This window comes from Prionailurus viverrinus, chromosome F2 (assembly GCF_022837055.1).
Source record: "Prionailurus viverrinus isolate Anna chromosome F2, UM_Priviv_1.0, whole genome shotgun sequence".
NCBI classification, from domain to species: domain Eukaryota; kingdom Metazoa; phylum Chordata; class Mammalia; order Carnivora; family Felidae; genus Prionailurus; species Prionailurus viverrinus.
In genome coordinates this window covers 57,282,378-57,310,319 of record NC_062578.1, presented here as the reverse complement: position 1 = coordinate 57,310,319, position 27,942 = coordinate 57,282,378, and the positions used below count along the sequence as shown (strand labels likewise).

The window sequence follows — 27,942 nt, the reverse complement described above, 5'->3', positions numbered from 1 at the left end:
CTGTCTCTCTCTGTCTCAAAAATAAATAAAAACGTTAAGAAAAAAAATTTAAATATCAGTTCAAATGACACATTTGCCAAAGCCTTCTCAAGACACTTCCTCATATCCCTTTTAGCTAGAAGTGATCTCTTCATGGTGTATAACTTTTTTTTTTCTAATGGAAATTACTTTTAAAGCGGAACAGTTAACTTTATAGGGCAGTAGTAACCAGGTCTGTTTATCTCAGTGACTTTCTAGAGTGGAGCACAGAACCTAATATATGAGTGATTAAGTACTTAGTTGTTCACTAACTGAAATATCTAATTTTCATTTTAACTATTAGTATACACAACTTACCATTTCATTCCATTTTAAAATGTTTGCAGAAAGGACTTGTAATTTTTCAGATAACATGGCACATAGTTTCTGGAAGATAGTATGTGTTTAATATACAGTTATCAAAAAGATGAAATAATGAGTATATTCACAGTAAAGGAAATCTGTTGAGTAACACGTCTTTTGTTTTCCGCACAATGAATAACAATTTAATTTCATCATAGATAAATACCTAAGTCTCTTATTTAAGTTGTTTTCCAATTTTAGTAAGGATAAATAAACATATCCCAATTTTTGAGACCGAAAATTACACCTAATTGGATCATTTTCATTTTTCTTTAAATTTTTAAATCAAATTAAAAATCACCTAATTCAAGACAGATTGGTTACAAATAGTATATCAAAAATATGAAGAAAGTTTCTTGCCTTATGTCAGTTCTTCAAGGAGAAATGTGTTAAATAAGGTATTTCAAGCACTAGCTTTTAAATGATGAATTGCTGTTAAATTAAAAACAGAATTTGTAACAGTTGACTTACTTTATAGGCAAAAAAGTGCCAACATCCCAGTAGCAATCCAAACCAAAAGCAAAAAGAAAAATATCCCTAAAAAAGGAGCACAGAGAGAGGTTTCAGTGGAAATTAAAATAGGCTAAGCTTCTATAAAGAATCTAACATACTGATAATATATGTGGTAATAAAACTGAGTTAAAGCAGCTGTCTCGGATTTCATCTCATTAATTTACAGTGGAAGTTAATTTAAATATATGATTGATAGAACCACGTAATTTTGTATCTGGAAGAGATTGCATCATAGACTTACATGTGTAGATCAGGAAACTGAGGCACCAAATCATTTAACTGACTTATTGTCTATTGTCAGAGTTCACTGCTAAACAGTTATTTCTGCCACACACATGGATGGAATTTTCCATTAAATTCAATTATTTTATATATAAATATACACACACATATGTGTATACATATGTATGTATGTGTATAGATATGTATGTATGTACATACATACATATCAGAAAGATTAAATTCAAATAAATATTTTAATAAATTTTGATTTAATATAATTGTCTTTTTTTATAATTGCCTTTTGTAGACATCATTTTTTAGCATGTATACACAATACTTAAATGTAAATTTGAAATGAATTAAGTTACATATGAGGAAAATTTAAAGTGCCTGAATTAAATTTCCAAACCAAAGCACTGGCAGCATTTCTTGGCAAACCCACCTAAACAAAACAAAACTTTCCTTTCTTTCCCCAAATGGTTATTATTTTTACTCATAAAGAATAATATCTGTTATTGAGTGTTTGCCAGTGGTTAGGATTTGTGCTAAGTGCTTTTATACAAATCCTCTCCTTTATTTCTAATAACAAATCTATGAAATATATACTATTATCCTTTCTATTTCACATTTGAAGATATGGTATCTTACAGAGAAAACACAGCTGTATTCCTCATGGTAACACAACTAGCATATGCAGGATCTAAGATTTAAAATCAAATCTATTTGACTCAAGAAGCAATTTTCTCAGGTTCACTTCATTCTCTCCTTTTGTATTTTTCCTCCTTTTTTTTCACTTTATTTTCTATCTTCACTAGAATAGTCAAACATATTTGCATAGTATAAATATAATACATTACTTAGAATGCATATGGAATTGTTTCATTAATTTATGGCCTATTCTCCATTTTTTTTCAATTCCTCTGCACTTACCATTTTGAGTTCTACAGGAGCATATTATTTGTTAATGAGTTGACTACTTGTAAGATTTGTTTTTTTCTTTTTTTTTTTCAACGTTTATTTATTTTTGGGACAGAGAGAGACAGAGCATGAAGGGGGGAGGGGCAGAGAGAGAGAGAGAGAGACAGAATCAGAAACAGGCTCCAGGCTCTGAGCCATCAGCCCAGAGCCTGACGCGGGGCTCGAACTCACGGACCGCGAGATCGTGACCTGGCTGAAGTCGGACGCTTAACCGACTGCGCCACCCAGGCGCCCCAGATTTGTTTTTTTCAATGATACTTTCTGCTTAAAATCACAATTTCCTCTATATACCTTGTCAATAATTTTGTTGTGTGTTTCAAGATGAATGTCCAAACATACAGTACAAATATATATAAATAATAAATCTGCAAATCTTGCAAGAGATGAAATATTTTGATGACTTGAGTCAAAGGAAATGAATCAGGCTACTGTTGAATCACATACACAATCATTGGCAAAGTGGATCTGCTAGAATTGAAACAGTATCAGCTGAAAGATATAAAATCAACAAGACAGATGATATGATAAATGTTTCAGTATAGGATGATTCAAACATAAAATAATTAATAGGGTCCCTTGAAGAAATTAATAAAACACTTAAAATATAGGTGAATGAATTATCCATTTACAATGATGTGGTGAAAGTAAAGTGAAAAGAATTCAATTCTATTTGGATTTTTTTCTACCTTTTTTAAAATAAAATTTTGGTCACTCTAAGTGGTTTTTTTCCTAGGCTCGTTATCCTTAGGAAACTAGTTCCTCCTATGTAGTAAAAATCAGGGTAGTGATCTAATTTTTAAAATATAATTTTATTTTTTAACTTACAGCAGGATATATTTTATCTAAAAATGCAGAATTGTGGCTATGTACGGTAATTGGACTACTTATGGATTCAGTTAATAAAAATAATTTATACAAAGCCTATTATATTGAGGTACTGTCCCAGGAACTGAGAATACAAAGTCCAGTAAGTAAGGTTTGTGGGCTCTAGTATTTCATAGGTCTGTGAAGAAGCATTGATATTCCAAGCACTTTCGCCCTTTGAGAATTTTCCACCATGGTGATTTGCATATGTACCTTTCATTTGCTTGATTGGCTAATACACACACACACACACACACACACACACACACACACACATTCCTTTTCTGTCCTTAAAAGAACCACAGTCCAATCACATGGGTAGATTTGCCTTGTTCATTTTAATGATTTTTGGAAACACTTTTGGAATAAACATAATTTAATAATAATGGTAATGTCCCCACACTGTCTCTTTCACATCTAACCAGAGTAGAAATGTAGTAAAGACGTAAAATTTCCCTTACAAAAATTCTCCTAATACCTGCTAATATTCAGCCTGCTTAAGATTATAAATGAATTGAGAAATTGCATACTTAATTAATCTTTCTCTAAAATCATGCCTCATGAAAAGAACTCTTCCGTCTTCTCCAGACAGTTACTTATCCAGAACCCACTACCAGTTCTGGAGTGTGAAACTTCCCCCAAATAACTAGTTTTGTCTTGGGTAGGTAAAAGAATATATCATGAGATCAAGGTCATGCATCTAAATACCATGCACACTTTTGCAGAGGAATTATGTTAAGAAACATCCATGAAACTAAACCAAGCTGAAATGAAAAGAATATTTGCCATAATACTAAGAAGCTTATAAAAGTACTCTGATTATAAAATTTGATGATGTTCTTTTCTGTGATGTTCAAAATGAGAAAAAAAAAAAGCTAAAAACTGGGCAACTGGGTGGCTCAGTCAGTTAAGTGTCCAACCCTTGATTTTGACACAGGTCATGATCTAACGGTTCGTGAGTTTGAACCCCTCATCGGGCTCTGCACTGACAGTGTGGAGCCTGCTTTGGGATTCTCTCTCTCCTTCTCTCTCTGCCCCTCCCTTGCTCACATGTAAACACACTCTCTCTCTCAAAATAAAATAAATACACCTAAAAAAAGAGCTAAAAACTAAGCACAAGCAAATACTCATTAAAATATGAAACAGGATCCTTACAGAGCCACCTTTGATACCTAAAGCACATAGTGCACATAATATTTTGGGAAGAAGATACAATCTGCACCAGGACAGGGCTTGTCAAGTAAAGTAAGGATTGGCTTTAAGTGCTAAGAAGAAATAAAGTCAATTGTTTCTTGGAATTTTTTTTAACCCACTAAGACTCCTTCCAAAATGATTAATGTCCTGTATCTGGCAGGTCTTGTCGTTTGGGCCAAGGACAGCATACTCAATCAGATCCAGTGATAAATGAACCTCAGGCTTTTGTTCCAAATAACCAGGGCAGAAATGATCCTTACTGGATCTTTGTTACTAAACTGAGAACTCTCAAAGATTTTGCTTTCTTTTTTTTTTTTTTTTTTTTTTTTTGGTAAAGAACAGGTCAGGGATATGAGGCTACTCTCACATAGGAGAAAACTGGAGGAGGTATCTCAGCATCAAACTGCGTAAAATGAAGCTAAAAAGTCATCTAAATCTCAAGGAGAGAGAACTATCTCTGAGTGTAGTGGTTCTCAAACATGGGTGATTTTGCTTCCCAGGGCATATTTGGCAATATCTGGAGATATTTTTCGGCTGTCATAGTGCAGGTGAATGAAGTACACTATTAGTATCTAGCAGGGAGAGGTCAATGCTAAACATTCTCAAAGCATAAAGCAACCCCCTACAATAAAGAATTAGTTGGTACTGAATATCAATAATGCTGAGCTTGAAGTTGAGAAAATCTACCACTGAGATCTAAAAAGGAAACCAATGTTTCAATTGGGAGATTATATAAAATCAGAAGCGTTATCAGAGAAATGACCACCTTTCTGGAACTTCATTCTGCTATGGTAGAATTTTTTCTTGGCTTGAGACCTGGAACAGTACGTGCCTAAGCAAGAATGTTCATTGCTGCATTGTCTCTAATAGAAAAACAGTGACTCGGGGCTCAGTTGGTTAAGTGTCTGACTTTGGCTCAGGTCATGATCTCACGGTTCGTGGGTTCAAGCCCCATGTCAGGCTCTGTGCCGACAGCTCAGAGCCTGGAGTCTGCTTCGGATTCTGTGTCTCCCTCTCTTTCTGTCCCTCCCCCACTCATGCTCTGTCTCTCAAAAATAAATAAACATTGAAAACAAAATTAAAAAAGAAAAGGAGTAACATAACTCAACCATCAAGGGTTTGGTTACACAAATTATATTTTATGTATATCCATGAAAGGGAATATAAGTGTGATTAATGTGATCCTAAGTTATTTAAAAATACGTATGTCTATTTCTCACTTAGGAAGTTAAAAGAGAAAGTAGCTTTGAAGTGGCACAGACTAGAATCATCACAATTGTTTTACTTTTAGCATAGATATCATCTACTTAGATTTATCATAAATGATGCCAAGTGGGCCTCAATTACATGATAGAAACTAATGAGAAAAAATCCTCCCACAAAAGCCAATTCAAACCTTTAAAACATTGTATTTTTTTTGAGAATTTGATCTAATCATTTCTTACATATCATTCACATATTTATTCTTTAAAAAATATTTACTTAATCTTTTTTTAATAAGTTATATACTAGACGAGGCCCTGAAAATACAACAATGTAGAAAATAGACAAAATAATTGTCTTCGTGAAGTTATTGGTGTGTGTGTGTGTGTGTGTGTGTGTGTGTGTGTGTGTGTGTTGTGGTTTTGGAGTGGTGGAGGTCCAGAGATGACAGCCAAGAAAGAATTCTTGAGATGTCTTTGGTGTAAAAGGGTGATTTTATTAAAGCACATGGGACAGGACCCGTGAGCGGGAATTGCTGCACCGGGTTGTGGAGTAACTGGTTACGTATCATCGAGTTGGGAAGGGAAAGGCAAAAGGGAGGCCTCTAGAAGGACTTTCGTATGCTAAAGAGGACTTCTAAGTTACCTGAGGCCTTACTGTTGTCAGGCTAAGGTTGTTTTCCCCTCTAGGAAGGCATTAACATTAAGATAGTAGGGGGCTCCTGGAGAAATGTTATATTCTGTATTTGCCTTGATATTTATCAGTGGGCTGCAGGTTATACAGAAATTCAATTTTACCTCCCATTCTTGCATTTGTTCCCCACATCACTGTGGAGGGGAGGATGATATTGGGACACCAGGAAACTGAGTCTGTATGTTTCTGGAGATTAGGCTATTGATAAGATTGCCTTTTTCTTTTCATTTACCAAGATGTTTGTAAACTGATGGAGACTCATGTCCTCCTTGACTGTGATTTCTATCAGGTAACCATTTGATTTCTCCTCTTAGCTTTAGGGCAGTCAGGAATGTCTGAGGAATGCCACACAGATCCCACTTGCGGCGGTGGGGGTGGGGGGGCAGGCATTGCCGGCATGTGCTTTGCCCTCAGCTTGCCTTATGCCCCCTCATCATGGGTACATGTGCCCTGTGTGCTTAGGGGATTTGGTGACTTTTGAAGAGATTTTTCTTGAAAGAAAACCCAGCATCCCATTGTCATGAACTGATGTCTTTGAATTTTAGGGCAAAGCCCCACATAGCCACTATTCTAAGGCTTTGCCTGGAAAGACCAAAAGCCTCTTTTTTGTTGCTAGAAACAAACTAGTGGCAAATGAAAAGACTGTTGCTATTGGAAACTGCCTCTTTGATGGGCCTTTGCTTCACTAGAAAGCCACCAACAATTCCTTGTGAAGCCCTTGTTGTCAGGCATTTCATCATGAGGCTGCCACATATGCAAACTCTTTCTTGGTGCCTCTTTGTAAAATAAGTCCTCTGTCCTCTCTTTCAGTAGCTGTACCTCAGCTTGTGGGCCTTAGGACCAGGTTAGCTGTTCTTTCTTGCCAGGCTTCTATTTCAATCTGTAAAGTGCTACCTAGAAAATAACAACAGCATATATGTGTGCTCTTTAACGTCCCACTTCTTAATTGGAATGTAGGTTTAAAATTTAGGGGGGTGTGTGTGTGTGTGTGTGTGTGTGTGTATATATATATATGTGTGTGTGTGTGTGTGTGTGTGTGTGTGTATACACACACACACACACACATATATATATATACACACACACACACACACATATATATATATATACACACACACACACACACACACACACACACATATATATATGTATGTAGACATACACACCCAGATGGTAAAAGGAAACAAAATAAATCAAAGGCTTATACTCACTTTTATATAGTTGTAAATTTTGAAACAAAACTGAAATTTTGAAATGGTATTCCTGGTAAATAACCAGGATTTGATTTCCTATTCAACTCAGTTGCATAACTTTAAAAATCGTTTCCTGTACAATTATCAAAAGAACAAAAATTATCCTATATATGCAAAACTCTTAGTAGGATCAGACAGAAACTCTCACTGGGTGTGATTTAGCAAACTGTCCCCAGGGCTCCTAGGATTATCAGGTGAAGTGCAGTGAACATTGTTCTTTAATTTAAATGCCATTAGTCACGGTCTTAAAACTTCTTAGGCTTAGTGGATTAGAATAATATGACAGAAATCTTGACATTCATAATATTTAATGGTAAATTAAGAAATACAATGTAATTGAAGTGCTATTAAGGTCTTCCATGCCTTAATCTGCTTTTAGTCTTTGACCCTAGACCTCCAAAATACTTCTTTAATCTTGTCACCCATCCTAGTGACAATGATTAGGTGATCAGGGAATCTTTGCTGAAGAATTAATTAAAAGTAAAAATGAAAGAATATAGCCCCGGTTTACCTGATGAAATTATTTACCCTTTTATGAACCAAACGATTTGGGGTGCCTGGGTGGCTCAGTGCTTAAGCCTTTCCAACTTCCGCTCAGGTCATAATCTCACCTCTTGTGAGTTTGAGCCCCATGTTGGGCTCTGTGCTGACAGCTCAGAGCCTGGGATTCTGTGTCTCCCTCTCTCTCTGCTCCTCCCCCACTTGCACTCTGTCTCTCTCTCTCTCAAAAATAAATCAACTTTGAAAGTACAAAATTATCTCTGAGCAAAAAGATTTAAAGGGAAAAAAAAAGAAAAGATAGTAAAAGCCAAGTAACCCCATGTGTTTTTTTTTAAATCTTTAGAAAAGAAACAGTGTAACCTTGTATTTTCCTTTTTCTCTTATCTGTCAGAAAGCTTTTAGATAATTCCTTGCCCAAATCAAGCTCAAACCACCTACCACAAAACAGCAAACGCCATTGTCACTTATATATAATCTCTGTTATGCCTTGTTATTAAATATCATATTTCAAATTATTTCGTCTTTTCTCTGTTGTCTTAGTCTTTCTGAAAGATTTTGGGTGGCATTATAAATGATAATATTATATATGTAAACAGAGCCAGCTTTATGGACTAATACAATTGATAGAACCTTATGATGGGGTTTTGGGGTAATGGGGGTTCGTTGGGTTTAGAGCTGATGGCCAAGAAAGAATTCTTGACACCTTTGGTGATTTTATTAAAGCACAGGGACAGTACTGTGGGCAGGAAGAGCTGCACTGGAGTTATGACAGGTAACTCATTATGTACCCTCAGGGTAGGAGAAGGTCAAGGATAATGTCTGGAAGGTATTTTGGAAACAAGGTTTCCAGGACCTTGAGGGGTTTGCTGTTGCTAGGGAAACACCATTTGTTACCGTTTAGTAAAACCTCAGTCATGAGACCCTTCGGATTGTATCAGGGGCCATAAATTTGGAGTATGATTGCCAGCATATATCTTGGGGGAGCTGAGGTAAAGGAAGTTTCCAAAGGAATTTTTATATGTTAAAGTAGATTGGGGTCAGGATAAGGTTAAACCAAGATTCCCTTCTACCCCTAGCAAAGTGTCCTCATCCAGGCAGCTGAGCTCCTAGAGGCAGGTCACTCTGCCAGTTTCAAGGACTTGTTAGTGGGCTGTAGGCGCTATGCCCATGCTTCTTCATCACCTCATGTTCAAAAGGGTCCTGTGCTGAGGTTTAATGCTCTGTGATGGCTGCCTTAAAATTCTTAATTTCAACTTTAAATTTGTACTTTGTAACTGAGGTCTATTGGGACAATGGAGTATGTGCTGAGGGTCTGGAGCCTCTGCTCATGCACAGTCTGCCTCTCTGCCTCCCTGTCTTCCTAGGATGGGTTATAGGCCACATGCTCCCTACCATGTTGTGCCCCTGGCCTTGCCTGAGCTCCCCATTCCCACTCCTACTCGGGGGACACTGGTATGCTCTCCCCAGTCAGTCCATAGCATCATCAGCAGAGGGAGGCTCACATTGCAATTGTCTTCCATCCCTTTGTGGGGCCCTGAGTGCCAGTATGAAACAGGTAGGGGTGAGTATATTTGCAGAGTCTTAGCACAGGGCAGGACAGCAGCTACCCCTCCCTCGGCTGGCAACGACAAGGCGTATTTAGTAAGAACTTGACACAAGCCTCTCATTCACCCCAAATCCAGAAAGCGAATGCCTTCCAGAGTGGAGGTGGCAATTTCTTGGAGGTCATTCTTTCACTTGAGTTGGCAGTGAGTCGGTGAAAATGGTAAATTGATTTCTCTATCCCTAGCGATGGTAGTTTCATTGCCACAAACCAAGTGTCCTGTCCTGCATGTGATAGATTCACATTGATGTATTTTTTTGCATCTCGCATTGTTTTAATTAAAAACTATTATAATATCCAGCTGAGTGACACTAGGCAGAAAATATGCTCTCAGTCCAGTCAGCCTGATAAATTAGAGATTCCAATTGCTATATGTGGAAATATGTAGATTTCAAATATTATATTAGAAATCCTGATTCTAGGGGTGTCTGGGTGGTTCAGTTGGTTAAGCTTCTGTCTTCTGCTCAGGTCATGATCTCGCAATTTGTGGGTTTATGCCCTGCATCAGGCTCTGTGCTGACAGCTCAGAACCTGGAGCCTTCTTTGGATTCTGTGTCTCCCTCATTCTCTGCCTCTCCCCCACTTATGCTCTCTCTCTTCCTCTCTCTCTCTCAAAAATAAATCAATGTTAATTTTTTTTTAAAAAGAAATCCTGTTTCTATAGGATGACTTCTACTTGATCACCTAATGCAGATTAAAAGAGGTTAACTGAATCAGTGTTCCTTACAGTATAATAGTACATTAACCTAGCCTTTTCAGAGTCCAAATGCAGTTTCTGAGCCACATGCATAGAATCTGTAATAGGCATAGCTGATCATAATCAAGAGTTGCCAGCGTGTGGCTTAAATATGCTTATGTTTTGTGATTAAAAATGAATATGGTAACCAAATTTCCTTCATATATATTAAGTGTGCCATATGCTTACTACTTCTCTCCATTAAATACGTGACACATTAACCATCTGCTCTTCTCATCCAATACTGATAGTCATCAGTTGTGGAGACCCAGGTATACCAGCCAATGGACTGAGATATGGAGATGATTATGTGGTTGGACAAAATGTTTCTTACATGTGCCAGCCAGGCTACACAATGGAATTCAACGGTTCCAGAATTAGGACTTGTACAACAAATGGCACATGGAGTGGAATAATGCCAACTTGTAGAGGTAGGATAATTTCTCCAATATTTGTAAGTGATAACCACCATGTATTTACTTTTTAACATGCCATTTTAAGTTTAAAAAGCGTTTTTCTATTATTTCACTGTTTTCTGATACTAAAAATTGCTGCAGTTTTTATTTTAAAACCAGGTAGATAATAACATATAGGACTTTAAAATGATATTTCAAGAAAGATATTATATCTTATCGTGAGTAATGACAATGAACTTTAATGCAACCAAAACAACAAAAGTATCATGTTCTCTGATATGCGCTCACTATCATCATTTATATTGAGGGGAATATTTAAAACATTCTTAATAAATTAGAATTTTAATTTGATGATCCACTTGGGCCAAGTAATTCAAAGATGTGAGGAAAACTTTCTATAACTTGAGAATAATCATACTGAATTAGAAAACTAACTTTTCATAAAGAATCATGTTTCTTAAAAGAATGCAATCTATAATTAATCTTTTAGTTACTGTAGGCATACATTTGCTACTTTAATGCTGTGTATTTAATGCTGGAAATATTTTTATAATTTTTTGCCAATTTTTATGATTACTTATGTAATACTGCAGATGTCATGCCAGACAATTCCTATTGTTTCATAATAATACTGAGATTTCTCATTCAGGTGTCTTTCTAAACATCTGTGAATTCACAATTTAACAAAAAGGATAAATTCAACATGTGTATCTTTCTTAATTACACAAATTATCTTGTGTGTATTCTTGATTATCTTTTTCTGAATCAGATCACTATCTACAGTTAACATTTGAAAATATATGAATATTTTATATTTTAGAAATTATTTCATACACGATTAATTGAATCTGATAATGGGAATGTTATATAACTCAAAAAAAATCATATATGATGCAAGTCATAAAAATCCAGTTATTTCTCATTTTTGGATTTTGCATTGGTTACCCCCCTTTTTCCCTTCACCTCTGTCACATTATCCTACCCATTTCTGCTTGAAGCCAACTTAAAACAAATTTTAGGAGCACGTGGGTGGCTCAGTAGGTTAAGCTTCTGACTTCGACTCAGGTCATGGTCTCATGGTTTGAGAATTTAAGCTCCTAAATTTGGGCTCCTCTCTTGTCTCTTTCTCCCTCTCTGTCCCTCCCCTACTTGTGCTCTCATCTCACTTTCTCTCTCTCTCTCAAAAATAAGTAAACATTAAAAAAAACAAATTTAAAAATTAATGTTTAAACATTTAATAATTTATTTTAAAACCCTACAGTAAAGTTTTTAAAAAGTTTATTCATTTATTTTGAGACAGAGAGAGAGAGAGAGAGCAAGTGGGGAGGGGCAGAGAGAGAGAGAAAAGAAGAGAGAAGGAGAAAGGGCGAAAGGGCGCCATCAGCACCGAGCCTGACGTGGGGCTTGAAGTCACGTGAGTGTTGGGAAGGGGCAGAGAGAGGGAGAGAGAATCCCAAGCAGGCTCCACACTACCAGCACAGATCCTGATGTGGGGCTCAAACTCACGAACCATGAGATGGTGACCTGAGCTGAAATCAAGAGTTGGATGCTTAACTGACTGAGCCACCCAGGTGCCCCACAGTAAATTTTAACATATGAATTTAAGTGGTTAATAGAACCAATTTGGATATTTTCATGAGATACATAATCTAGGTTTCTTTTGCAAATGTCACAGAATTACTTGCAAATTCTTTGCTACAGTGTTGACACTATATATAGCCAAACAGCCCAGGTCTTCAGTCTGTCTAAAGGTCATTGGAAAATAATCTTATATAAAACCAATAATTTATCACTTACAGTATACTGAATGGTCACCCTCTATTTGCTTCCCTTAGATGTCAGGCAGCTCTTTATTTTGTAAGAGTATCTCTGACAACCAGTAGCCATTATGTTGCCAAGAAATAGTCACATTCTAGAAGGATTAATTCCAGGGATGTTTCAGGACTACTACTAGGAGAATAAAACATGTCACACCATATTGTCCTCCAAAAGGTTAAATTAGCACATATGCTTCTTCTAATGATTTTTTTTTTTTTTTTACACCCAGGATATTTCAACAGCTGTGTCTAATCCCTTTTAATGTAATTGCAGCTGTTACCTGCTCAACTCCTCCCCAGATTTCTAATGGAAGGTTGGAAGGAACAAATTTTGACTGGGGCTTTAGTATTAGCTACATCTGTTCTCCAGGCTATGAACTATCCTTTCCTGCTGTTTTGACCTGTGTAGGGAACGGTACCTGGAGTGGGGAAGTACCACAGTGCTTACGTAAGTATAATTTCTGTATTTGAAATTATATTTTCTTCTTTTCACTCTCTTAGAGCTCCTTCACTTAGGACAGCTGTTACTTAAAATTTTCAGATTTTGCTAGAAGAAAAATGAGCTTGTTAAAGCTCATTTCAAGGTATAATAAAATTCAATAGAAAATCATATTTACCAGTGTAGCTACTTTTCCTGTCATCCAACTCTTGTGTTCTTTCTGCTCTGACTCTAAATATTAGGCTGAACTACTTTGTTTTCAAATTTGTTTAAAAAAAGTTATTACTCAAAATAAAGTCCCTTTAAGATGAATTCTACCCCTGGAAAAGTATTATTTATGTCCAGTTTGTCTCAACTGAACACTCTCATGTACTCCCAAATTTCTTTCCACAGTAAATCCTTGTCACTCTACATGGTCATTCAAATCAGGTTCTTATGATGGTATTTGTCATGATAATGATTGTGATTATACATCTAAAATGACTAGAGTAGGGGCACCTGGGTGGCTCAGTCGGTTGGGTGTCCCACTTTGGCTCAGGTCATGATCTCACGGTTTGTGAGTTTAAGACCCACGTCAGGCTCTGTGCTGACAGCTCAGAGCCTGGATCCTGCTTCGAATTCTGTGTCTCCCTCTCTCTCTGCTCCTCCCCTGCTCATGCGCGCGCTCTCTCTCTCTCTCTCTCTCTCTCTCTCTCTCTCAAAAATAAAAACATAAAAAAAAATAAAATGATTAGGGTAAGCATGGAGATGAGGGATTATTATGATTTTCTTACAGAGGTTACTTTACAATATATATTCCAGCAAGTGTCACTTTGAAATTAATTTGGAAGATCACAAGACAAAATAAAACTCGGCGTTGTGTTTTACACAAATTATTGTAGTACGTGATATGTGCAGTGTTCATTCTGAGGTGTCCAGTGCTACCCTGTTCCTAGTCTTCCCTTCCTCCTTCCTTCTCTTCATGAGGTAAAGCATCACCACCCCTCAACCCCCATCCTCATAGCCTTGAAAGTTAAGCAGATCTAACTGATGAGACGAAACTGCTTGGAACCCTCAGTCTTCTCTCATTCACAGTGGAAACCGTATTGTTTAAAGGCTAACGTGCTTTTTTTTCTTCTTTCCTCCTGACCTCATCGTATCCTACAATCCCCAACACTTCTAGGTTGATGTCATGATGTCACACAAATTGTCCCTTAAAATTCTGATATATGCTAAGGATCAACTTAGAAAAGACCAGTGTGTTCTAAAGAAGACTAGATATTCTATGGCTATCTCACAACAGATAAGGACAGGGAGATTTACAGAGATGAGTTTATGGTAAAGTTTGTTTGATATGACTGGGAAAATCTCAAGAAGTTATTTTGATAGAATATTTTCTTTTTAGTTCTCTTAAAATGCAAATAATAATGCACTACCTACGACTGACATTGAATTATAACTATCCAAATATAATAGGGTTAACTGTGTCCAAATTGCTTGACATATGTTATTTCTACTGCACATAACAGAACTCCTAGTAAGTACATTTACTCATGACATTTTAGTTAATAATGACTTGGGCTTAGAGAGGGGAATCAAATTGTAAGGACACTGTGTGACTGTGTCATCATTTAAGGCACCAGCTACATGGTTATATGGCCTACGGTTGCACTGCTACTAATTGGAAGACTATGAATGCCAGTTCAGAGAAGGTAGACTAAAGAGACAATGCTCTTATCCATTGAACAGCCAAATACATTCATTCTAGGGACTTTATAGAAGGGAAAGTCTTTTCTCTTTATTTTCGTTCAAAGTATGTCCTTTGATCTTAAAGTTTACGTCATTGCAAACTGAACCCTTCTGAAAATCAATCCTGTTGATTTAAGCCTCTAAGCTGGACACCAATAGGTTGTTTGGTTTTAGTACATGAAAGTCCACAGATAGAAAACAACAGAATAATAACACAGTGGGGGGCGGGTAGGGAGCAGGAGTGAGGAGTTTATGTGGTTGTGTCTCCCTCTTTTGTTGAATAAAGATAAGTTTCTGAGATGAATGACTCAGCAGAAATATGCAAGACAAACTCTTCAGAAGTAGGTTACGAAATAACTTGGCAATAGAAATGATTGCTAAGGTGAAAAGCTCACTGGTAATCTCTGCTGAAGAAATAGCCGTTGACTTCAACATGTGCTAAAGTTACAAAGATTAATAAGACGAAGACTCTGGCCTTTAGGATTTGATGCTATATTGCTAGAAGTGCTTAGAAGCCAACTAGCACAAAGATTCACAATATCCAGGAAATGTTGAAAATTAAAGCAAAGCACAGTAAACAAATGTTTACCTGTTGCTTTACTCTGACAATTTCCCCTAAATTTATGTTGTTGAATATTTATTTAATAATTACTTTTACTTCTGTTTTAAAAAGAAAAAAAAAAGAAGTTCCTAAAAAAGAGGTTTGAAAATTCAGCTTTCTCCTGAAGTCTTGAATTTCAGGAAACAGCTTTCTTTGAACACTGAGCTAAAACTAAAGTGTTCTGTTTTTAGGGTATTTATCCATTCCTATTTGCCTGGAGCGTTCCTAGGTGATTCCTGTTGTCCTGGTAGATGTCCTACCCAGTTAAAGGTCCCCGTTCAGCCTCAAAAACATCTTTGGTTTGGATAATGCACCATTTTAAGGGAGTGTTTATACTGAAAAATATTTGGATGTTACTGTTTGTTTGCCTTATAGGAAATAAGCTTTCGGTGCTACATCTGCAAATTTAAAAACCAAGTACAGTTAAAAATCATTAAAATGGAAAATGTATGTTATGTATTTTCTACTACAATTAAAACTTGAAAGCCTGTGATATCTTTGCCTCCATTCTGCATGCTCACTCTGCCCCAGCGTCACTGGCCTTAGGCTTCCTTCACATGCTAGACATGCTCCAGCATAGGGCTTTGGCAACACTGTTTCCTCTAGCTGGAATGCTCTTCCTTGGGGTGTCGGCATGGCTGACTGCTTCACTTCCTCCAAATCATCCTTCAATGACAGACACCCTGGTCACCTTGTTTAAAACCTATGCCTTATCTCTCACCATCTATCACATCCACAAATTACTTGGTCCAAATCTCCTTCCTCCACACTGTTTCTCGACAGACGACTCCCTGCCTTCCCACATACTATCTTTTTTATTTACTATGTTTATTTTTTTTGTTTGCTTCCCTCACAAATGCATAAATTCCACAAGGGAAGGAATCTTATTTTGTTGACTGATAAGTCCAAGTACGTAAAACTTAGAATAAGTTCTTTTAGTTGTTGGGAATTATATGACGGACACAATAATCCATTCAATTTGTTTAGAAACTCTGCCAAGATGGTATTTTCAATAGTTGTTGTGGAATTTTGAGATTCCTTGGTTTTGTATAGATTTGGACTGTACGGGGCTTTTTTACTCTTTAAAAGACACTCAAAAATCCCCCAGAATGCTTCAAAGAGGAAGACAACAAAATACTAGGATATGTGCTCTGAGTGTTCAACAGAGTACAACAGAACAAAGAAGTGTATCTGTTATATGCATATAAAAAGAAAGAACAATCTGGAGAGTACAGCCTAGACCACTGGTTCCTTCCGACAGAACGATCTGCGAATCACATGCCTTTTCCGAAGTATACGCCAACTCTGCAAACGATTTGTACAACGATGTGGTTTGATTCTGGTCAATACAAAACAACAACAAAAATACAAAAATTTCTATAGTTGCTTAGGTGGTCTCCTAGGTGGAAAACATCTCAATCAGACTATTTTTAAACATATCATGCTGAGTCATACATTCAATATATATCACATAGAAGCTAAAAAAAATTCTGTGGGGCACATTAACGTGAATAACCTGTCACTATAGTTCAATATCCCAGTTATTTTCATCGTTTTTCTAAACTGTTGCTCTGATGAATCCTAAATCTTTGTTATAATTTTCTTTTCATTTCCAGCAAAATTTTGCGGTGACCCTGGTATTCCTGCCCAAGGAAAAAGAGAAGGCAAAAGTTTCATATACCAGTCAGAGGTTTCTTTTAGCTGCAATTCTCCCTTCATATTAGTGGGATCGAGTACCAGAATATGTCAAGCAGATGGCACTTGGAGTGGTTCATCACCTCACTGCATAGGTAATATTAATTAAAGGTTGATTATTCTTTTTTAAAAATTTTTTTTCAACGTTTATTTATTTTTGGGACAGAGAGAGACAGAGCACGAACTGGGGAGGGGCAGAGAGAGAGGGAGACACAGAATCGGAAACAGGCTCCAGGCTCTGAGCCATCAGCCCAGAGCCTGACGCGGGGCTCGAACTCACGGACCGCGAGATCGTGACCTGGCTGAAGTCGGACGCTTAACCGACTGCGCCACCCAGGCGCCCCTAAAGGTTGATTATTCTTAGTAATTTTGGAATTATTGGATACTAGTTACATTGAATAAACTAGGGGTGACTGCATATGAAAAATAAATGTAAAATACAGAAGCAATTAGAAGGCGTTGAAAATGAACACAGTTAAAACATATGATGTTATATTTAGCATTTAAAACTTCCTGAAGATACACTCAAAATAATTTCTTGTTTATCAGTAAAATGAAAAAGAAAAAAACCTCTCAGATTAATAGAAGTAAGTACTAGCATTTTTGTATACAAATTTTATATACATTTTTACAGCTAATTTATCTTATTCAAACGACACAAAACTTGCTCCAAAAATTTTAAAAAGGTACACCGATTTCAAAATGGCTTTAAGCACATTTCTGTAATCTTAAATTAAATGCCACATTTGGTAAACCAACCAAATAATCTGTCATACAAACTAGCCAGTTTAGAGACTACTAGTGCTACCATTTTTATATCTGAATCTCCTATAGGTGTCCATGAAAAATGAAAATAACTAAGCCTGTTTCCGGAAAAACTCTTGCTTCTTGAGGGGAATATTATGCTACCTAGATTATAATTTAGCAAAGTCCCTAAACAGATGTTTTATGCATGTGCTCTTCTTTCATATCCTTCATTTTTCCTTCACTTTTTATCCACAGTGAGTTGGATGTCAAGTGCTTTTATGTTAGAAGGGTTCAAAGTTCAAGAACTACAAAATTCATGTAAAATGCAGGGCACCTGAATTCTTGCTTTAAGATTAGCAGACTTCTGTCCCTGGAGAGATGCTATTAGATTTATACTCTTTATTATTACCCCTGGTCCTTTCATTGAGCCCCAGATCACTCAAAATTGTTTTGTATGAGAGGAATATAGATTAGATATAATTATAAGTTTTAAAGGAATATTACGTTTATAATCTTTATTTTAGAACCTACGCGGACCTCGTGTGAAAATCCAGGAGTCCCAAGGCACGGGTCTCAGAATAATACATTTGGATTTCAAGTGAGTACTTTAAATAAATATTTCTATGTACTATAAAACTAGATCAAAAGGCTTCTTTGATTCATGCACATATAATCCTGTTGGCACAAACAGAAAAACATCATGCTTATAGCTGTGTTCATAAACATAAAAAGGTAAATGGCAGAAAAAGCATGAACGTAGAAGGAGATTAGGAGAAGAAAAATATGGTTTAAGAAAATAGTATAAGTGATTATGAGGATAAAATAAAAGAAACATTGAAGATAGCTGTGAGCATAAGAAAAATCGACAGTAGTACATAAGAAAGGGGTAAATGAGAATAAGTGAGGGGGTAAATGAGTAAATTCTAAAGGATAATGTAGAGGAGTGAGGAAAAGTAAAGATAAAAGATGTTAAAGAACGAATATATAAAAATGTGGTTATTGAACAAAGCAATTAGACTAAAACATGTTTCTCTTATAATATGCATATAATACCTAACTATTTTTAAGTGTTTTCACTGCTATGGGAAATGTCTGAGAAAATAATTTAACCTATATTTAGCCACATAGTTGGTTTGTTACAGTGGAATTCTTTAGCATGCCCAGTCTTGTGTGGCTGACTTTCTTATTTTCTCTTTTTCCAGTTTAGATTTTATGTAGAGATTCAGCAGGTTTTTCATTACAGGGGCCTTAACAGGAGCCAAAGTGCATAGTGACTCCACAAGGAAATAGCCAATATACATATTACCCAATTGCCTTGTGTTTCGGGGTTTTCTAAATTGTACTATTTTGTGTGAAGCTCAGTGGGAACCTGAAAAACATCCATTTCTAAAGGAAGTACTCATCAAAGTTGCCATATTTTTGTTGCTAAAAATAGTTTCCATTTATTGACAGTCCAGGCACAGTATGAACATTGATTTGATAGCATTTCCAATTCTGGTTTGCCTCAGGCCTGTCTACATAATATAAAAGTGTACTAAAAAAGTGTCCCAGTCTCTATTATGTGGTATTTTTAGAAAACTTTAGATTCATATCTTTATAAAAGGTTTTATCAATTGATCTAAATAAATCCTGAAAAATGGACAACTAGTTAAAGAGCATTAGTCCTCATCGTATAGATGAAGACACTGGAAAGGAATTTGATATGGCTTTGATCACAGAGCAAGTCAATGAAAATATCCTGAGAAAATGCAGAATTTTGATGTTAGTGTCTGTGTACTAAATCAGGTGATTTTTTGAAGAGTAGGAGTCCTTTTTAATAAATACCCTTTGAAATAATGAGAATGGAAATGAGTAAGAATGAGTTTAGTATAGTAGTCTAATGAAATGAATAGAATCTTTAACTCTGCATTGTAAGAATTCTATTATAACCATTGAAAAATATTATTCCAAAGTTAACCTAACCCTGAATTCATATTATTTAGCTAATAAACATTCATTGGATCATCATATTCTACTTAGATAAATATGAATAGACTAGATTTTAAAAATGATAAACTCTCTACATAATTACATTAATCTTTATAAAAATTATAAATGATGTACTGAGTATGTTAAATTAGGAACATCAACTTTCTTACATGCATGTGACTGGTGTGTGTGTGTGTGTGTGTGTGTGTGTGTGTGTGTGTGTCTATACATATTTAAATATATTTACTAAATCTGTATAGAACCAATGGAAATGTTAAAAGTTTATATAATTCTCACTAATATTAAAATATTGGTAGGTTCTAAATAGAATCCTGGAAAAGCCATCTTTATTGGTTGAGAAAACTCTTGCTTGCAAGTTAACAGAAGCTATTTTGAACTAGCTTAAGACTAAAAGCATTATAAGCTATGTGCAGGTAGACCCTAAGAAAGGGACCCCAAGGCACCCCCAAAGACTCCAAGAAAAGGGATCCAGGCGAGACCCATCAAGCCCAGAATCTAGGAACTGGGCACCAGGACTCAGTGTTTTCCACTACTCTGTGTTTGCTTACTTTGATTTTCTGTCTGCAAATTGACCTTATAGCCAAGGGTACATTTTTCTAATTATATTTCAGCCACATACAGAAAATGATTGTGTCTCAATCTCAGTTCCAGATTTCTAGAGAAAGAATCAGGATATCTCAACTTTTGTATCTATGCATGATTTGATCAGGTCAGCAGTGACTTAAGTAAAATTACAGCTGTTAGAAAGCTCACTTCTGAGAGGAATAAGAGAAAGGGGAAAGTGATGAATTACACAGGCTCTCAAATCATTTTCTTGATTTTTTTTCTTCGGTGTGTTTATTTACTCTTTTTCTATATAGATTTATATATTAGTTTTTTGGACACAGCCATAATTATTAACATATAAGGATATATTACCTGTTGCCAGAGATGACAAATACTCCAGTGTTGAAAAAGGTACCCAACATAGTTTCTCCTATATCTAAAATATAGTTGGAATAATTTTTGGCTAAAAATAGATTGGTAGTGAAGGGAGTAGCTGTCAAAGTGATTGATACAACATCTAGATTAATTATGGAGTAAATTCCAAACACACATATTTCACTAACTGCCATATTACTCTTTAAATTGAGATACAGGTTTTGGAAGACACATCATTAGTAGTTAAGACTTGTAACATTAAAGTTATTATAAATGTGAAATGTTTATAAACTGACTCTTGGATATTTAAGCCCAAGATATTGAACACTAAGATATTTAGCCCTACCAAAATGACCATGGTGATGATGTATGATTTCCAGTTTATAATCGAAATTAGTACATAAGTACATTGAATGAGGCAAACGTTATAGTGTTTTATTACTTTGAAATGATGACTTTGATGCCATGCATTTTCAAACACAAATCTCATAAAATCAAATTCATTTTGATTTATTTTATTTGAGAGAGAGAGAAAGAGAAAGAGAAAGAGAGAGAGAGAGAGAGAGAGAGAGAGAGAGAGGGCACAAGTGGAAGAGAGGGTCAGGGGAAGAGAGAGAATCCCAAGCAGGCTCCACACTCAGCATGGAGCCCAACATGAGTCTCAATCCCACAACCCTGGGATCAGATCATGACCTGAGCCAAAATCAAGAGTCAGATGCTCAACCTACTGAGCCACCCAGGTGCCCCCAAATCCAATATTTAAAATTAAAAACTTATAATTTTTTAATACAAACTTATAGTATAATCTAAAATTCAAAAACTTTTTAAACCAGGAAGCTCAGGGCCAAAATTGACGCTCAATGAAAACTCCTTGGATCTTATCTTATGCATATGTTTTTATCCCTTCATTTTTATGGTCCTTTCCTTTTACTTCAATTTTATTAATCAAAATCTATGTGTCTTTTACTAGAAGCTACTTCACTTTTTCTTGGATACAATGTTGAACATAAGCACAGAGTAAAAAATATAAATATAAAATGGTTGTTAAGATATATTACAGAGGAAGCCTGTAAATTGTAAAGCCATATCTATGTGTGTTATATAAATATATATCAAATAGATATCTTTAATATGTGATGTTAAAAATCAGACACAAATAAATACAGTGATGGAAGTTCTAGGAAAGCAAGAGTCATTTGCTATGAAATATCATGGAAGAGAAAGATCTTACTTAGAGTGTTATAAATTTATACAAAATTTCTATTATGCCTTGATTAGCTATCTAAACTTCACAGTTTAGAAACTAAGATATAACATGTAAAAGAAATAAGGAATTAAAGAAGATAAATTATATTTACCAAGTAGACATGTCTTAATATTTTATAATGCTTTTGTACAAAACATGCGATTTGCATCCAACTTCATTTTTATTTAAACATTGGCTGCAATTAAAATATAAATGGATAATTTTTAATTCCTGATATAAAAATAATATTCCATGTTTTTACATTGCATATAATTGGTTATCCAGAGCATTTTTTATTAGTAAATATTGGTGAGAAAATTGTGCCTAAACTATTTTTTCAAGAATTTTTTGAATTGGATAATGTAAAATTATTTTTCCCAAAGGTAGCCAAATTATATTATTCACATTAGAAGTTAAATTAGAGTCAGAAGGATATAACATCACTAGTTGGAAAAGCATGGAGAGCTATATAAAATATACTATTAAGTGGGCTAATAACTAAAAAAGTGTCTATTAATGCACTGTTATTTGGAGAAAATTCTGGTAATTTATTTAACTATAATAAATTCTGAATAAAAAATTAATTAGAAAATTTCTTTAATTCTAGTTATATTAGATATTTGGTATAAGTATTTGTGAATTTGGTAAAAGTAGTTATTACATGTATGAGTGACATATAGAAAGTCTTTAAATAAACTTTACATCTCTGGTATCTGGTTAATATCTAAAGCAGTATGTATGATGACTTCAGAAAAGTTTACAGAAATAAGGGGAAAAGTCTTACAAGTAAAAAAAAAAAGCTTTGTAATCCCACATGTTTCTTATATCTTATGATCATCAAGTCTTAATGAAGCAGCCTAAATGTACTCCTCAAAGAATAAACAGTGATTTAGCTTCATGCTATGTAAAGTGTAGAAGGGATATCCCTGTATGTAAAGAAACTATAGACATGTTAAATCTTTTTAGTTTTAATTTATTTTTAATTTATTTTTTAACCTTTATTTTTGAGAGAGAGAGAGACAGACAGACAGGCAGAGTGTGAACAGCGGAAGAGCAGAGAAAGAGGGAGACAGAATCTGAAGCAGGCTCCGGGCTCTGAGCTGTCAGCACAGAGCCGACAAGGGGCTCGAACTCAGGAACCACAAGATCATGACCTGAGTCCAAGTTGGAGGCTTAACGGACCGAGCCACCCAGGTGCCCCAATATGTTAAATCTTAAGTTAGGTAATCAACTGATTTTGTAAAATTAAATTATTAGTCCCCATTCCTTCAGTTGATTTACCATTTTCAAGAGCTCTTGGTGCGCACGAGGGAGTAACACAGTCCCTAACCTAGAGAAGCTAACTTCTAGCGTGTGGGTGACTTTATAGGATAGATGATAACATTGGTAACTTTGAAAGTTGCTAAGGAAGGACATAAAAAAAGTTCTCCTACTCTGTTGCTACAGGGAAGCCTTTCTAAAAATGTTGTCTCAGATAAATCTTTTAGGATAAGAGCTAGGAAAAGAAAGTTGGGAAAGACATTTCATGCAGGGTAAACAGCATGAAAATATGCATGCATTAAGGGAACAATAAAAATTTGTTGTTATAAGAGTACAATTTGAGTAAAAGTAAGTGGTCAATGAAGAAACCAGAGGGATTGGCTGTGGTCAGGATATGGAGGCTTTTATTTGACAAGCTAATACAATGTAACTTAACCTATGGGTGATAAGCAGTAAAGATTTTAAGAAGGAGAATGCGGAGGTCACACTTTCATGTTGATTATTCTGATTTTAGTGTCGAAAATAAATTTAATTGTGGTCAAGATTGGAGAAATGGAAACAAGTTATATAATTATCACAATTGTAGTTATGATTATTGTAATTATAATTATGACGGTAGTTCTCAAAGTGTGGCCCCTGACCAAGCGGTGGCAGTATTAATTAGGAAATTGTGGGAAATACAGATTCTGGGCCTCCCCCACATCTACCCAGTCAGAAACTCTCCAGGGAGGCTCAGCTATCTGTGTTCTGGAAAGTCCTCCTAATTATGATATCTGCTACAATCTGAGAACCAAACCTGTAGAAAAGATACAGAGGGCTAAAACAGGATATAAAAGTGGAGAAAGACAGAAGGGGGCAGTTTGTGAAAGATTTAGGAAGTAAAATTATCAGTATTTGGTGGTAAATTGAATGAGGGGAGATTCATGAGTGGAAGGTGGCAACATTAACTGAGTTCGAGCCTAAAAGTAGGATTGCTAGAGTGGTGGAGATGATGGGTTGCGTAAAACCAGTTTGACTGAAGAACAGAATTGCAAAATCTACCTCTTGAGTCACATAAACTGGTCCATATAAGAAATGGACTGGCAGTTGAGCGTCCAACTTCGGCTCAGGTCATGATCTCGCAGTTCGTGAGTTCGAGCCCCCCATCAGGCTCTGTGCTGACAGCTCAGAGCCTGGAGCCTGCTTTGGATTCTGTGTCTCCCTCTCTCTCTGCCCCTTCCCCACTCATGCTCTGTCTCTCAAAAATGAATAAACTTTAAAAAAATTTAAAAAAAAAAAAGAAATGGACTACTCCAAGGGCGCCTGGGTAGCTGAGTCAGTTAAGCATCCAACTTTGGCTCAGGTCATGATTTTACTGTTTGTGAGCTGGAGTCTGGCATTGGGCTCTCTGCTGGCAGGACACAGCCTACTTTGGATCCTCTGTCCCCCCCGCACCCCCTTCGTCCTGCCCCTCCCTGTTCTCTCTCTCCCTCTCTCTCCGAAAAATAAACAAACAACAATGACAAAACAGAAATTGACTAGTCCATGCAGCACCATCTTGCACAACTTCAGAGTATGTGAACTGCATGTCCTGGAGCACAATTTGAAGGACTTCATTTATGTTGAATTCAGGGTGCACAATACTCCCTGGAGCTGAACGGTGTAGTGGCCCTGGACAAAATGGGTCCTTGAGGGGGGTAAGAGATCTCAAGGCTATCGTGAGGATGTCTTGGAAGAGAAGATGTAAGATAACTGAAAGAATAAGTGTTGCTATCAGAGAGCAACCATTGGAATGGAATGTTTCTTGTATAGCATCATTCTGGGTTATAATGAGAATATGAGAAATGGTAGCATTTAGCTGGTCTCGAGGTCCAAATGGGATCTTGGATCAAATTATGTCACCTTAAGCTCAGCCTCATGTTGTTTTAGCAAGTGCAAGTAGGAACTAAGTGGGAAGGAAGGAAACAGGGTGTTTGTGAAAAGTGCTACGAGGATGGCTGATCACTCTCAGACTCCGGTTTGCTGGGGAAGGCTGAAGTGGCAAACACTGAATATCCCTCCCCTTGTCTTCCAGCTGTAATCATTTAATAAATCTTGATGATTTTTTTCCTGTAATGTAGTTTGAGCTAACCACGTCCTTCCCAGATCTACTCCCACATGTTCAGCTTTTAGCCATTCAAATCTAATCCAGTAGGGCTGGCCTCATGATTAAATCACTGCTTGTCATTCTTTTTGCTGAGTAGTTTCTTTATGCAGCGGCTAAGTTAATTTTCCAAAGATGATATTTTCAACACAAATTTTTCTTGCTCTGAGAGCTCTAGCAACTTGATGTTTTCATTAAAAAAAGATTTTAAATGCCATGGCCTACCATTTGAGACTCTTCAGAAATGGATTCTAACTTATGTCTTTGACTTAATAATTAAAGCTAGGCTTTATTTAAAACCTATGTGCCATCCGTGTATGAAGTAGATTATATGCCCTATTTCATTTAATTCTTAAAACAAATCTCAAGACAAATAATATTACCATCTTTATTTATAGATTAAGTCTCAAAGAGGAAATATAGCTTATTCAAGCAAGATCAGATCAAGAGTTAAAACCACATACACATTTCTGGGGTCTGTTTTCTTTTTCCTTTTTTTTTTTTTTTGTTTTTCTGGATCTCACTGCTTCCCGCTTTACCTCCCCTCAACTTCTCAGCTCACCATGTGAAGTATCCATGCCAATCAACCAAACGTACTTTCTTTTTTCCTGAACTATATGATGTCTATTTTAACCTTTCTGCATTTTCTCATCATGTTCTTATCTTTTCTACTTCTATATCAGTTGTTCTCAAACGTTATTGTTCATTAAAATCACATGGAGGACTTGTTACAACGCGGCTTGTTGGTCCCCTACTCAGAGTTTCTGATTCAGTGGGTGTGGAGTAAGTAAGGTCCCCGAATTTGTATTTCTAGTGACACTGAGGTTACTGGTCTGGGAACCACACTTTGAGAGCCGTGTTCTATGTTTTTATCTAAATTTCACATCCTTAAAACTTAGTGCAAACTTTGCTTGTCTTCCAGTGTGTATTTTTTACAATCCCAACCTTCAGTAAACACATTTGCATCTAATCTCATATTGCATTTACTGTCTTCCATATTCATTTGCCTCTTACACTGTTAGTTATCTTTATTTCCCTTTCTAACTTCATCCATTTTTTTTATCTTTATTTAACTCTCTGTCTGTCTTGTAGTCACATGTAGCTTATTGGCTTTTAATATCTTATATATTTTCTTTAAACGACCATGGCAACATGTTTGGCACCTATACAAGCATTGGATACTTAAATATTTGACAATGATATGTACACAAAGAGATGTAAATTTATCCTTAGTTTTGATTTTTCCCCAATTTTATTTTAAATCAGTTTTAAATATCTTTTTCTTCCAGCTTTCACCATGCAGAATTTCTTTTGAAAGCATTTTTTCATCCAAGGTTTTTTCTATGTGTTGCCATATATGAAGTTGCATTGGTATGTTTGTTTTTTTTTCTCTGAAACTGCTATAGGTAGGAAGTGTTGTGCAATTTCATTGCAAAAAAGGACACCTTCTTCAAGGGTCTACAACACGTACTTGCCTTCCCGACCTCACATGGAGTGGAATTCAGCCTGAGTGCATACGTAAGTACTGTGGGTATGAAGTTATACTTACCACAGATCAGAATTCTTACACATGGGAAATAAATCTGTATCTACACAAAAGATGTATTACGTGGATTTTTTTTAGATTATGATAGAACATAATTTACATATATTACTTTATTACTGTAAAATAAAACTTTATCACTGTATCATAATCCCAATGCCTATTAAGGAGCATTCTTTTTAAAGAAGTAAGAAGGCACGAGGCACAATTTTGTTCTTTCTTGAAAAGCTCTTTAATTGTGTTCAGCTTGGCCATCTGGTAATTTTAAATGATTATTAGTTTATCAATGCATAGATCTGCACCTATGAATCTGAAGTGCACTGAGGAGGCTCCAACTTAGTGCCTCTTAATCTTTCATCACTTCTGAAACCCTCTGAGAATGAGAAAGATAGAAACATTCATGGAAGGAAATACACATGAACATCTTGACCAAAAATTTGAATACTATTTCAGGCTTTCCTGGAGCTTCTAAATGTGCACTGACCCTAAATTGAGAGCACTTGTTGTACAGATTAAAGAACAAAACCCAAGGTCATGAAGCTGTCTTTTCAGACTTGCAGTTAGAAATAAGTTTCAGCTGGTGAATTACTTATCTCTTTCCCTCCCACTTTCTTTTTTTTATCTCCTTTCCTATCTTTTAAAATCATGAGCCTCTCAGGGAAAAACAATAAAGAGTTAGCAGGAGTAGAAATACTCATTAGAATGGTGTCCAGCTTTTAGGATTTGCTGAAGTCTGAATAAATCTTGTGACTTCACTCTAGCCCTGTTCAGAACCACTCAATTGATCACGAGAGCCTCTGTGGACCCGCAGCTCACTGAAAAGCAGCAGAACACTCCACAGAGAAGTCATGTCACATGCCTGGTTGGCTGAAATTTAAATATAGCCGAATTCCTTAACAGAGAATTCAGTAGAGTACATACTTTAGAAACTGTGTGAGATGTCACTAGGTATTTCTTAGTAAACCAAAGTTCTTTGATGACTTCAGTATGGGATAGGATTTAAATAAAGCTGTTACTGAAAGTATCTCAGACTGCTACTATGTGCATAATGTGAGGGTTAAGAATGTAGTAGAGACAGACTATCTGTTTATCTTTAGCATTATTTCCCCCCAAAGTATTGAATGTCAATAACTGAATTATATTAAATATAAAACATGTAACAAACTGTTTATCAGATAATATTTAAAAATGTTAGCTCTTATTTATAGTTTTGTAAATCTCCATTGGGAAAGGGGTGGAAATTTGTTTTTCCAAACAAATTTGTCCACAGAACATTT

At 35.9% G+C, this 27,942-nt stretch overlaps 1 protein-coding gene across 2 annotated transcripts in view; it reads left to right on the top strand.

Moving 5' to 3' along the window:
• CSMD3 (CUB and Sushi multiple domains 3) overlaps positions 1–27,942 on the top strand; it is a 1,270,863-nt gene that overhangs the window by 1,216,711 nt on the left and 26,210 nt on the right. For both annotated transcript variants that reach the window (XM_047842282.1, XM_047842281.1), the window contains 5 exons: positions 10,393–10,572; positions 12,649–12,822; positions 16,759–16,932; positions 18,109–18,182; positions 26,529–26,640. In XM_047842282.1, coding sequence (XP_047698238.1) covers positions 10,393–10,572; positions 12,649–12,822; positions 16,759–16,932; positions 18,109–18,182; positions 26,529–26,640 — 714 coding nt within the window. The remainder of the gene's footprint in view (positions 1–10,392; positions 10,573–12,648; positions 12,823–16,758; positions 16,933–18,108; positions 18,183–26,528; positions 26,641–27,942) is intronic.